The following is a 14521-nucleotide window of genomic DNA, read 5'->3' on the forward strand; positions in this document are numbered from 1 at the left end:
TTGACCTGACTGCGTGGATCTCTTTACTTTCCGGTTCTTGGGAGGTCTGCCATTCCTTCTTCACAATGATGATCAAGTCGGTTTGCTCTGTAATGGAGTGCCTGCTGTGACGGGTATCACGTCGAGGTCACCACCTGAGACACTGCGGACGTCTGTCCTGCAGATCCTGACTTAACAACGGATGAATAAATGCACTCTCACACCTGGTTCAATGATTCAAGTGGGCTAGGGATGGTCATTGGCTGCTTTCAGAGGGCAAAATGCAGCCAATCGATCAAGACCCCCTGTACATCCACACATTTATTCGGTAAAATATTTCATAACAGAGGTTCTAAGTCAACACACTTGTGGATAATTAACATGGTTAAAAGAGTGGTTTTACAAATGATAAAAGCTTTAGGTTCTGGGCCCAGAGTAAACACTATTAACAGGTAATTCCCCTTTGAGGAATTCTCCCCCTGAGAGGGCCATCCAGCACCAAAGTTTACACGAGTAAACAGTTAGAAACAACGGGATGTGGGGTAAACAAACTTAAACTGGGAAAGCCTTTTATCATCCCTGTCTTTTCCTTAACATAATGGACCAGCTGCCTTCAGCGTGTCCCAATAAAACCTTTCAGTCTTCCAAAAGATTTGAGACTAATCTATAACTTTCCTTAATATTTTGCTAATATTTTGCCAGCCATCCCAAGTGAATCTCAACAATGAATGAATAAAGAAAATGTGGTATTTATACATAATTGAGTACTCAGCCATAAGAATGAGATTCAGTCATTTGCAACAACATGGATGGAACTGGTAGTCATTATGTTAGGTGAAATAAGCCAGGCACAGAAAGACAAACATCACACCTCTCACTTATTTGTAGTACAAAAATCAATATGATTTAAACTCATGGAGACAGAAAGTAGAATGATGGTTACCAGAGACTGGGAAGGGTACTGGAGAGGTAAGGGGAAAGGTAGGGATTGTTAATGAGTACAAAATAATGGAAAAAATGAATAAGATCTGGTAATTGATAGCACAACAGGTTGACTATAGTCAATAATAATTTAATTGTACATTTACAAATTACTAAAAGAATATAACTGGATTGTTTGTAACACAAAGGATAAATGCTTGAGAGGATGGATACCCCATTTTCCATGATGTGATTATTATGCATTGCATGCCTGTGTCAAAACATCTCCTGTACCCTATAAATATATATACCTGCTATGTACCCACAAAAATTAAAAATTAAAAACTTTAAAAAAGAAAAAGAAATTTAATAAAGGAAAATAAATTAACCATAAATGTGTGAGTCTATTTCTACATTTTCTATCCTGTTCTATTTATTAGTCTATGTGTCTGTTTTTATGCCAGTACCATGCTGTTTTGATTACTATGGATCTATTTTGGAGTCAGTTAGTGTGATGCTTCTAGCTTTGTTCTATTCACTCAAGATTTCTATGGCTGTTTCATGTCTTTTGTGGATTCATGCAATTTTATGATTAGTCTTTCTTTTACTGTGAGAATTGTCATTGGAATTTTGATAGGGACTGCATTGAATCTGATATTTTAATATTTTTAATTCTTTCAATCCATGAACATGAAATATCTTCCAATTTATTTGTGCATTCTTTTATTTATTTCATCATTGTTTTATAGTTTTCCAGGTACAGATCTTTCACATCCTTGGTTAAATTTATTCCTAAGTAATTTTGTTTTACAGCTATTGTAAATGAGATTATTCTCTTGATTTCTCATTTTGGATAGTTTATTGTTAGCATACAGAAACACTACTGATTTTTGTATGGTTTTCCCTTCACTTTCAATCTGTGTGTGTCCTTTAAATTGAAGTGTCTTGTAGACACCATATAGTTGAGCCTTCCTTTTTATCCATTATACCCCTATTTATTTTGATTTGAGAATATAATCTATTTACAGTCAAAGTAATAATAAACATGTAACTTACTACTACCATTTTGTTGTTTTCTGATTGTTTCATAGGTTCTTTTTTCCTTTCTTTCTCTCTTGCTAACTTCCTTTGTGGGTTGATGTTTTTTATTGTTGTTGTTGTTGTAGTATTCTTTGATTCCTTTTTCTATTTTTTATATCTACTACAGGCTTCTGCTTTTTGGTTACCACGAGGCTTACATAAAACATCTATTAGGTTGGTGCAACAGTATTTGCTGTTATTGCCAATACATTTTGCCATTAAAGCTTTTGTTTTGTCATTAAATGGCAAAAACAGCAATTGCTTTTGCACCAACCTTCAATACTTTCTTTAAATTACAACCTTCAATACTTCAAAAAGACTGTTTAAAGCTGATAACAACTTAATCTTGATGGCATTAAAAATCTCTATACTCTTACTCATTCCTTCATTTCATGTTTCCTGAGTAGCTGAGACTAGAGATGTACCACCACACCCAGCTAATCTTTGTATTTTTTTTCACCCTCTCAACCCAGCTTTTCCCAACTCAGGGAAGAACCGGGAAGAGAAGGCCTAATCTTTGTATTTTTGGTAGAGACAGGATTTCACCATATTGTTCAGGCTGCTCTCGAACTCCTGACCTCAAGTGATCCAACCGCCTTGGCCTCCCAAAGTGCTGTGTTTACAGGCATGAGCCACTGTGACCAGCCCATTTTGTGTCTTTCATGCCACAAGTTATTTCTTTTTATAATGTGTACCTTTTAACAAATTCTTGTAGTTATAGTTGTTTTTAAGTTTTGACTTTAAACTCCATATTAGAGACATAATTGGTTTACACACTACCATTACATTATTAGAGTATTCTGAATTTGACTTTACCAGTAAGTTTTATACTTTTATGTATTTTCATGTGCCTAGTTAGCATCATTTTCTTTCTGCTTGAATAACTCCCTTTGGCATTTCCCATAAGGCAGGTCTAATGGTGACGGACTACTTCAGCTTCTGTTTGCCTGGGAAATTCTATATTTCTCTCTCATTTCTGAAGAACAACTTTTCTGGGTAAAGTACTATTGGTTTACAGGTGGAGAGGGGCAGTTAGCACTTTGAATATATCATCTTACTCTCTCTTGGCCTGCAAGATTTCTGCTGATAAATACACTGATAGCCATTTATGTGAAACCACAAAAGACCTCAAATAACCAAAGCACTCTTGAGAAAAAAGAACAAAGCTCAAGGCATTACACTTCCCAATTTCAAACTACAGTACAATGCTATGTTAGTAAAGACAGTATGGTACTTGCATAAAAACACATGTAGAACGATGAAACAGAATAGAGAGCCCAGAAATAAATCTAGACATATATGTTAAACTAATTTTTGATAAGGAAACCGAGAATACACAATAAGGAAAGGATATTCTCTTTAATAAATAGGGTTGAGAAAACTGGATGTTCACATTCCAAAGAATAATATTGGACCCTTATCTTACACCATATATAAAAATCAAATAAAAATGGATTAAAGACTTAATCATTAATACTTGAAACAATAAAACACCTTGAAGAAAACAAAGAGAATAAACTCCTTGACATTGGGCTTTTCAGTAATTTTTGTATGTGCTACCAAAAACAGAGGCAACAAAAAAAAATTTTTTAATGGGACTATACCAAACTAAAAAGTTTCTGTACAGTAAGGGAAACAACCAACAAAGTGAAAAGGCAGCCTACAGAATGAGACAAAATACTGTAAATTATATATCTGATAAGTTAATATCCAAAATATACAAGGAAATTGTATAACTTAATAGCAAGAAAACAAGTAATCCTACTTAAAAAAATGGGCAATGGACCTGAATAGGCATTTTCCCAAAGAATACATACAAATGACCAACAGTTAAAGGAAAAGGTGCTCAGTGGCACTAATCAGGGAAATGTAAATCAAAACCACCATGTGATATTCCTTCACATCTGTTAGAATGGCTATTATCAAAAAGGCAAGAGATAACAAGTGTTGTGGAGGATGTGGAGAAAAGCAAACCCATGTACACTGTTACTGGGAGTGTAAATTGGTATAGTCATTATGGAAAATAATATAAAAGATCTTTAAAAATTAAATATTGAATTAGCAAATATGGTCTAGATTATATGATGCTACTGGGTATATTCTCAAAGGTAATGAAATCAGTACTTTGAAGGGACATTGCAGCATTATTCACAATATCCATGATACGGAAACAACTGAAGTGTCCATTGAGTGGATAAAGAAATTGTGGTATGCACATACAATGAAATACTATTCAGACTTAGAGAAGAAGGCTACTCTTCTATTTGTGGCAATATGGATAAACCTAAAGAGTATCATGCAAAGTGAAACAGGCCAGACACAGAAAGAAAAATACTGCATCTCATATGTGTAACCCAAAAAATTTGAATGCACAGAAGCAGAGTAGAACAATGATTACCTGGGCTGGGAAATGGGGGGAATATGGAGATGTTGGTCAAATGGTATAAAGTCGTAGTTATGTGGGATGAATAAGCCTAGAGCTATAATGTATAGCATGGATACTGTTATGTACATTGAAAATTTCTGCTGACACCAGAAAACCCAAAAAGGTAACTATGTGAGGACATGGATGTGGGTATTTGCTTCACTATAGTAATCATTTCACTATATATATAAAAACATCTTGTACACCTAAAATATATACAATTTTTATTTGAGAAATAAAGGTAAGAAAAACAACAGAACAAAAATAACCAAAATGATTCTGAACTCATGCTACTTAAATTAAAGACTTAGTGTAAAACTACAGTAATCAAAATAGTGTGGTATTAAAAACAAAAAAAAGAAGGACCAGAATAGAGTCCGGAAATAGGCTCACACACATGATCAACTGACTTTCAACAAAGGTGAAAAAACAATTCAATGGAGAAAGATAATCTTTTTAACAAGTAGTGTTGGGATAATTGGAGTCTAGAAGCAAAAACAATAAAACAAAAAATACAAACTGGAGAAACAAAAAAAAGCCTTATTCCACACCCAATAGTTAATTTAGTGTGTGTCATAAAGTTAAACATAACACCTAAAACTGGAAAATTTCTAGGGAAAAAAATAAATAGGAGAAGATATTTTTGGCCTTAAGTGAAGCAAAGATTTCTTGGATTAAAAAAACCATGAAAGAAAAACTGGTACATTGTACTTCAAAACTAAAAATATCTTCTGCTCTTCAAAATATATGGTTAAGAGAAAGAAAAGACAAGGTATATACGGGGAGAAGACATTTGCAAAACATCGCATATGGGGAGAAAGTATTTGCAAAACACATCTTTTATAAAGTATTCATTTCCAGAATACATAAAGAACTCTCAAATCTCAATAATAAGAAATGAAAAAAACTCAGTTAAAAAATGGGCTAAAGAACTGAACAGACACCATCTAATCGGCACATAGAAAGATGCTCAGCGTCATAAATTATTACGGAAATGGAAATCAATGCAATATGTTACTACTACACACCTATGCTGGTAGCTAAAATGAAAAGAAATACTTTTTAAAATGAAAACAACACTGTCCATCTGGCAAATTTTAGTTTATAATTGTCATTCAGTCTTACATTAGTAGAATCAAGTCTATGAACCCAGTGATCAGTGGATATAGGAAGTCCAGTGTATCTATTTCACTCTAACAGTGAGTCTTCTTTTTGTGCTTTTCTCCTGCTTTTAGGCCACCCCAGTCTCTTTAAAAATTTTTATTTTTACTTTTGGTGGGGTCTCTTGCCTCTGTTCATTCTTCATGTTTCAACTGCTTTTGTGTTTGTTTATGCCTGTCCCAAGAGAATGTGATATCCCCCCATGGGCAAACACCACATTTTTTTGGTCTCTTCATTTCCAGCATTCCAGAATTTTCCTGAAACATAGCAGGCATCAAGCCATGTATATTGAATTAATTTTTTGTAATGACCCAGACAGGGAAAGCATCCCCTCCATTTTGGAACCAGTATTGGAAATGTTATGTTCATAAGCGCTATACATACGGTCTTTTGTTTTATGTCAGACACCAGTGGAATGGCTCAGTCTTGGTGCCTTGGTGACCCTGCCACAAGGAATTTTCTCATTTCCCTCCTGTCTCGCTGGAGGCTGACACGAGGTCATTACTCATCCATCTCCCTGGTTGAGCACAAGATGTTCCTTGTTGCCCCACCTTAGGGTACAATTGTGGGTATAAAATTGCTTACTGACTTAGAGTATAGTTATGGATGGCAGAGAGACCCAGCACCTGCACTGTCTGTTACCGAACACCTTTGATTCAATGTCATACTGTGGGACTAGAGAAACAGAAAGCTGATACAATGCTGCTCTTGTTTGTGCTGCCTGTAAGTAGTAAACTATTTAGATCTATTTGAACTCATTGTCTTCTTACTAGCTGACTCTATGAATATGTGACAAGCCAACCTAACAATTGCAGTGGTGATCCTTGTGGCCTTAGTCAGTCACCACAGGGCTGCTTAGAGATTGCTTGACCACTTGACAGATAGACTCTGATATTGAGTTGTGTGATGTTGCATGACCTGACCACAATATTGACTTATTTTCGTTGCCATCACATACAAGAAGAAGCAGTTTTCAGCACAGTGGATGACCTAAGGTGGCCTTTGCCAGGACTCTGTCATTTATAAACCAACTTTAGATACAATGCCACGTCTGATACCAACTACACTGCAATTTAATTGTTACTTAAATTAATTTCTGAGCTCAGATTCATTCAGTTATATAATTACTTGAAATTCAAAATCAGTATCTCTTACAAGAGATATAATTATAAAAGTAAATGAAATAAAAAAGTAATTAAAAATGGACTATAGTGAACCAAATCCATTTATACTGTAATGCCTACTTCATATGTGTTATCTCATTTATTTATTATTGTTATTTTTTTTAGTAGAAATGAGGTCTTGCTATGTTGCCCAGGTTAGTCTCAAACTCCTGGGCTGAAGCAATCCTTGGCTTTCCAAAGTGCTGAGGTTACAGGGATGAGCCACCATGCCTGGCTTTATCTCACTTATTAATCATAGTAATACTGTAGTATAAACATTGTAATTTATATTTTAGTAATGCAAAACAGTTCCAAAGGATGTAAGTATCTTTCTCACTATCACACAGCCAGTTTGTGCCAGAGCCACAATAAAAACCCATGGCTATTTCACGCTACAGCTTATAAAGAGGCAGTGTAGATAGGACCCAAGACATTTTGCCTCAACAAGTACCCCTTTCATTTCTACCTAGCATCTGATCTTTGCAGTTAGCGCCACCATCTAGGAATCTCACAAATTTTGTGAAAATTGAGATAACACCCTGCAGTTTTCTTATTTTTCTAACCATAGATTTTTAATCTTTTTGGATCAAGAAAATATTTTAAACTTGCAAGTAGAAGAAATAGTTGCTATTTATAATCCTGTGTCTTTCCCTAAGCAAGGTGGATTTTGGGTAGGGTCTTGCATAACTCTAAATGTGTATGGATATGAATGGGGGCTCAGAGATGCAACCTGCTGTCACTGTGTACAGTAATAAGGGTGCAAGGCTGGAATTAGGTAGGTTTAGAGGTTTCTTGGTGAGATATGGTGAATATCAGGCCAATAAAGAATTTTGCAGAGGAAAAAAGAGATTTGTCACTGATCCTTCTCAACCTCTAAATTAACTCTGAGAAAGAACAGAAGGGAATACAAGAGAAACTTTCCTTCAAGGAAAGAACAATGCCTTTTAAGTCAAGCAATTTTATATTCATATGCTGATGAAATTTTTATGAAAGTATCCTATTACTGGCTAAAGTCATCATGTACAGTGTTAGTTCCTTACACAACACTTTCAGAAGCATATACTTTGAGAAAAGCATCAGCATAAAAACATGAGCAGGTAGCTTTCAGAGTGACAGCATCATTAGAGGGATCAAAGCATTTAAAGAAGATGTGCCTCACAAGGTTTGAAGGGATGGGAACCTGGAGCTGCCCCTTCTGTCACTGCCTTTTAAGTCCTAAAATTTAAAACTGTAAGAGGCAGAAGCCATACAGAAACAGATGAGCATGGGAAAGCCTAGCCCTTCATAACTCACGATTTGTAGAGATTTTATTTCCAGAGGTTGGAAAAAGAAGTGTTACATCCCAATTCATATTAAAAAGCTAGCATAACCTTGATACCAAAGTCAAACAAAAATAGTACATGAAATCAAAGTGTAAGTTAAACTCACTCTCTCTCTCTCTGTGTGTGTGTGTGTGTGTATATATATATATATATATATATACACTAATATTTTATTTAGTATATATACTAAATTTTATTTTTTATTTAATAATTTTATTAAATTATACACACACACACACACTAAATATTAGGACATAGATTATTGAAAAAGGATAACATTTCAAGAACCAATTGTGTTTACCCTACAAATGCAAGGTTGGTTAAATGTACTTAGTGTATTCACCACAGTAATAAATTAACAGAGGAACAAATCTCATTATAATCACAGTGGATGAAGTACAACTATTTGGGGAAAGGCAACATATATCCAAGAGGAATACTCTCAGAAACTAGAAATAGAAGGAACTTCTGATAAAGTATATCTACAAATAAAATCTACAGTAAATCATGTAAAATGTTGAATATTTTCCATTTCTTATCAGGAATAAGATGAGGATGTCCACTATCACCAGTTCAATTCCTCATTGTAATGGATGGGTCTGTCCAATGCCATAAAATGAATTAAAGAAATAAAGAGTATAATACTTTAAAAGGTGGAATGAAAAGTATTATTACTCACAAATGGCATGATTGTATATGTTGACAATCAAAAAGTACCTACAGACAAACTTTTGGAATTAATAAGCATATGTAGCAAGGTTTCTGGAGAGAAAATCATAAAAGTATATCTCTACCAACTCAAACAGAATATAAAATTTCAAAAAAGATACAATTTTCAATGGTATGAAATACCTAATTATTCCTATTTTAAAATAAGATGCACAAGACTTCTTTGCAGACAATTTGGAAACTTTACTGAGAGAATTTGAATCATCAAGTTTCCAACATGAAGACTGCATGTATGGTTTCAGCTTGTCTTCATTTAAAACGATGGTTGCCCTTCACCTATAAAATAAACATAACAGTTGGGAGTATTTCTTAGCAGAACTTATTTTGATAACACTATGGGTAAAAAAATAAGGCATAGTTTTGGCTTTATAAAATGAACTATAACAAGGTAACCTTCTGGCCTATATCCGGTTAAACCTCTATAGAGACTTAGAAGGTAGACTTTCAGGTATATTAACAATATTTTAAAATCCCACTCATTTTTCTAGTGTATAAGAAAGAGTTTGAGTTCAAAATGATTTGATCAAATGAATCTATTTAAAGAAAGTTTTAACTGGAAACTAAAAACTGCATGGAATTTTAGAAAAAAAAAATCCAACCAACCAAACATAAAACTTAGGAAACAAAAGAAATTTGAAATAATTTTTTGAATATAGAATAGCTCAAACAGTAATGCCACATTTGAAAGTGATTAAGTGGCATAAATAGAAAGACTAGTATTACATTTGTTTTGTTTCTGTTATGACAAAATGCTAAAATGTTTGTGATTAGTTTACTCCTTATATGTTGATTTAAAATAGTTTAACCATTTGTCCCTGTTTTCACCTGTGGTTCTAGAATAATTATCAATAACACTTCTTTGCACATTTAAAAATATTCCAGTTTGTACAATAAATTATGTTGTCTCACTGGTTGCAAGCCATTATCATTATAGATAAAGTGTTAAAAAGAAATAGTAATGGTTCTCATAATTTGGCAAAAGGGGGAGCAGAAGGAGAGGGAGAGGAGGAGAGACAGAAAGAGACTGACGAATCTGGAAAAGCTAAAAACAAATAAACAATAGCTTTTTTTGTTTGTTTGTTTCTAAATGATAAACACTCTTGATGGAAAATTCTGGCAAGTTTTAAAAGTTCATCCATATTATGATGTTTAAATACTCACTACTGTGGTAGAGTAAATAATCAAGTTTCAATAGCATATCAAACATTGCATCAAAGTTTGAAAATTGTTCAGAGTTCAAGAATGTATCCACTTGTAATTGTATTACACATTCAATATTTGTCCTGTCTTGTTCCTATTTTTTATTTTGTATACTTGAGCTTTGTCCATTTTCTTCAAGATTATGTAAACTAGAGACTATATTGTAAACTACATAATCTTGTAGAAAACCATTTTCTACAAGAAAGCCATTTTCTACAAGAAATCCATTTTCTACATGATTATGTAAACAAGATTAGGCAAATATATCTATTCATAGGTATGTTGAAAATCTCTTTTATTTACTAGTTGAATTATTTCCCTTAATGACTATACCTGTCTTTTACACTGCTTACAATAGCAAAGACTTACAGCCAACCCAAATGCCCATCAATGATAGACTGGATAAAGAAAATCTGGCACATATACACCATGAAATACTATGCAGCCATCAAAAAGGATGAGCTCATGTCCTTTGCAGGGACATGGATGAAGCTGGAAACCATTATTCTCAGCAAATTGACACAAGAACAGAAAAGCAAACACCGCATGTTCTCACTCATAAGTGGGTGTTGAACAATGAGAACACATGGACACAGGGAGGGGAACATCACACACTGGGGCCTATTGGGGGATGAGGGGGCTAGGGCAGGTATAGCAGGGGGTGGGGGGATTGGGGAGGGATAATATTAGGATAAATACCTAATGTAGATGACGGGGGGATGGATGCAGCAAAGCACCATGGCATGTATATACCTATGTAACAATCCTGCACAATCTACACATGTACCCGAGAACTTAAAGTATAATAAAAAATAAAATAAAATAAACAAAAAAAGAAAATTAAAATTAAACAGACAAAAAAGTATATTTTTCTTTTTCCCTTATGTTTATTTTGTATCTTTTTCTTATTTTTTATATTGAATGCTCATATAATTTTATATTTTTATTGTTTAATAACATAGCTATTAAAGGCTATGATCTTACTATGAATATATGTTCAATAGGTTCCTGAACATAGCCTGAAAGCTATTTTGAATCTAAACATTCTAATGGAATGGATTAGGAATGCAGAGCGAAAACAGTGGACTAATGCAAGGTAATTTCTTCCCTAAACACTAAGTCTTTGCATTAAATTCAGAAGCTCATATAATTAATGCCTAGAAGTTTTGAAAAAACATGTGTAAAACATACTTAAGTTGATTACTCAAATTTTATTGTATTTGATTTTGACCTATTTTTATAAGAGCAAATGTGGGTATAGAAAATGAGGAATTTGCCCAAAGTCAGTTAAATTATGTTAGAGCTTGGACTAAAGCCTCCTTAATTGCCTCAACGTGTTTCATACAATGAACATCTGTTACAAATTTATTAGATACTTTTTAAAAGCAGACCTTCATAAAAGTATCTGATATTATTAGCTGTTGGTTAAGGAACGTATACTAAAAAGTAAGAAAATATCTTCACATTTTATAATGGAATGTGGCTTTGACCCAATGTGGTAGAATCTCTGCCAGCTTATAAGTCAGGCTTTTGGAGACTGAACTATCTTTCAAAGAATCTTTATATATGAACTCTGTTAAATTATATTAGAAGTAATGTTACCTCTGTATTAGAAAATATATAGTACTTTTGAAAGCAGAAACCCTGTAATTTGCATTTTTAATGGATAACTTACCTGCTTCTGGTATTTTCACAGGCTCCAGATTTGGCAGAAATTCTCCCACGACATCAGGTCCATCCCCACGTTCACCCCCGGTCTTCGACCGAATCAGTTCCCGGATATAGGCTGCCAGTCCTAGCACTTAAAAATAAAAAAGGTTACCAATTTAAGTTGTAAAACATAAAATATAAATAAAAGTGATAATATTCACTCCCTCAATGTTATGAAATAAAAGCCTATAGGCTACTGTGGCAATAAATGCAATGCATAAGAATTTCAACAACATTATTTCGGAGTCTCATCAGAAAAAGAAAACGTTTTCCAAATGTTATCATCCTTTTCTTTTCCCACAAGTGCCCCAGACAGCTTAGTTGACCCCTTTGTAGGTATATGTTCTTGTACTTATAATTTTAAATTAGTGATTCATTTTAGTGTAACTAGATTGTGAGCTCAAGGCTGAAATCATCTCTCTCATTAATATTTATATCCCTAAAACCTGCTTTTTCTTACAGCAACCAAGATGGTAAGAAGAATGCATACTTTGGAATGAAATACAAATTATTTCTCCACCAGTGAAGTGCTCTTTGGTAAGCAGAATCTCTGAGTCTCAGTTTTCTTACTTATTAAATGGGATTTATATCTCTAGGCAAGCTAGTTTAATCCAAGGTGTTATATATGAAATGTCATATATGAAATGTCATATATAGAGAGATTATATATCTCTATGCAAGCTAGTTTAATCCAAGGTGTGAATTGGTGTGGGTATGATAGATATATCATATATATGTAAAAAAACATATATGTATCATACACATGTAAAAACATGTCATTATATGTGTAAAATGTCATTATATGTAAAGCATATATGTAAAACAGGTCACATGTAAAACACATACATAATATGTAAAAAACACATGCCATAGCATGTAAAAACATATATGTCATACTATGTAAGGCATATGTATGTCATTATATGCAAAACATGTCATACGTAAAGCATGTTATATGTAAAACATATATATGTCATATTTAAAACATGTCATGTATGTGTAAAAACATACATATGCCATATATATGTAAAACATATGTCAACATGTCACTATATGTAAAAGCATGTATATCATATATATGTAAAAACATATATAATATATATGTAAAAATCATGTATCATAGCTATAAAATCATGTCATATATATGTAAAAAACATATATACATGATGCCTTTGCACTCTCCACATGCTATTAAAAGTTGCTTAAACTTTTGTTGTAATTACTAAGAAGGATACACAACATTCTAAGATCAAATTTAACTAGTGAAATAGTGCAAATTCTGACTAAAGTTAAACATAGTTTCCCTGGGTTTGCTAATGAAGGGCTCTGGCAAGCGTAACAAGTAAGTCTTGAAGGTAGAATGCATTATACCAAGGGACTGCACTTGGCTGCAAACTATGCCTTCTTCACTTTTCCAGCCAATTTTCAGGAAATGCTGGAGATCTCTTTCTATTGCTTTTTTCCTCCGTTTACTTCCATATTACAATACATGATACACACATACACCTCCTCCATTCACAGACATTCTTCCTCTCCCACCCTTCACCTTGGAACTCCAGTGGTCCCTCATCTCTCTCTCGACCACGTGCATAATCTCGATTTTCAGTTGGTGGTTCCTCTTGTTGAGGTTGGTCATCACCGGGCAGATCCTGGGCCTAGGAATGTGAATGTGTGTGCAAATAAAAAGCTCTGTTATTAATGTATGTCAATAATATGCAGATACTCAATATACAGCTACATCTCACCACAAATAAGTCTAAAAACATTTTTTCTTACACAATTCTACATATACTTATTCTTAATAGTTACTACAAGAAAAGAGTTCCCTTAAAAACTTGGGAAGCTATTTTAATCTATGCTGGAATGGATGCATACAATGTGTTATGAATAAGCAGGAGAAGGAAGCCATAGGGCATATTTCTGGGGAATATAAAAACATAACCATCTATGCAACATTAGAATGCAAACATCCAAATCTATGTTTATGTCATGAGATTCAATTATTACCATTTATAACCATGGAAGACCTTATTAATATATCAATATAAGTTCAACAACATTTTCACAAAAATAAGTTTCTAATAGAAAATATCAAATGCTAAAATACTCACAACCACAGCCCCTACTGGATGGTTAGACTCTTGATCATCTCTTCTTTCTCTAGATGTAGATCTTGCTCTTTGATGTCCACTCATACTTCACTCTGAAAGTGACATACTGTGATTCAGCAAATGTACATAAGAGTGTACCATCCGACCACTTCCATGGCTAAATTAGGTGATAACTAAAGTTTTTACATTTTGAAAATATCTTAAAATTAAGTTCCAGGATAATTGTGAGTTTGCATGCTTTCCGATCATACCAAATATGGCTGCTCGCAAAGTGATTCATATTATGGCTATGCTAGCCAGCAAGGCTCATGGCAAGACAGAGGACTTTGTGAGTTTTGGTTTCACACTTAGACTCTCCATCATGAAGACATCTAGGAAAATATAGTTGGAGAACTGGAACCGAACTGACTACTGCTTTTGTCACACTCTCATTTACTCAGCCCATTTCCACTCTAAAATCAAGTTTTGTTGGAACGCACAGCCTCGCCCATTCCTCCTGAGAGGTCCTGGTGCAGGTGTGAAGTTGCGAAGCCCCTACTGCTGTGGGGTGCTCTACAGACATTGGGGCCGCAGTCATCAGCCCACAGTGTTCCTAGTTCCCATGGCCCTTCCTTACCACCCACCTTGCCCTGCCCCTGCCCAGGTCCCATCTGAGAACTGGGGAATCTGTCCTCCCTTGGAGGGTTCCAGGCACTTTCGGAACTCAGGTATCTCCAACAG

The 14521-nt window shown here is 34.2% G+C and overlaps 1 protein-coding gene across 1 annotated transcript; it reads right to left on the reverse strand.

Moving 5' to 3' along the window:
• Window positions 1-8719: 8719 nt before the first annotated feature.
• PAGE3 (PAGE family member 3) lies at window positions 8720-13888 on the reverse strand. Its single transcript, XM_032267035.1, has 4 exons — window positions 13802-13888; window positions 13237-13345; window positions 11656-11781; window positions 8720-9056 (listed from the first exon to the last, which is right to left on the reverse strand). Exons 1-4 carry the CDS (start codon window positions 13883-13885, stop codon window positions 9034-9036), a joined length of 342 nt encoding a protein of 113 aa, XP_032122926.1. The 5' UTR covers window positions 13886-13888; the 3' UTR covers window positions 8720-9033.
• Between the last annotated feature and the right edge of the window lie 633 nt (window positions 13889-14521).

Source organism: Sapajus apella, unplaced genomic scaffold (assembly GCF_009761245.1).
Source record: "Sapajus apella isolate SASKATOON/1434 unplaced genomic scaffold, GSC_monkey_1.0 scaffold164, whole genome shotgun sequence".
Classification (NCBI taxonomy): Eukaryota; Metazoa; Chordata; class Mammalia; order Primates; family Cebidae; genus Sapajus; species Sapajus apella.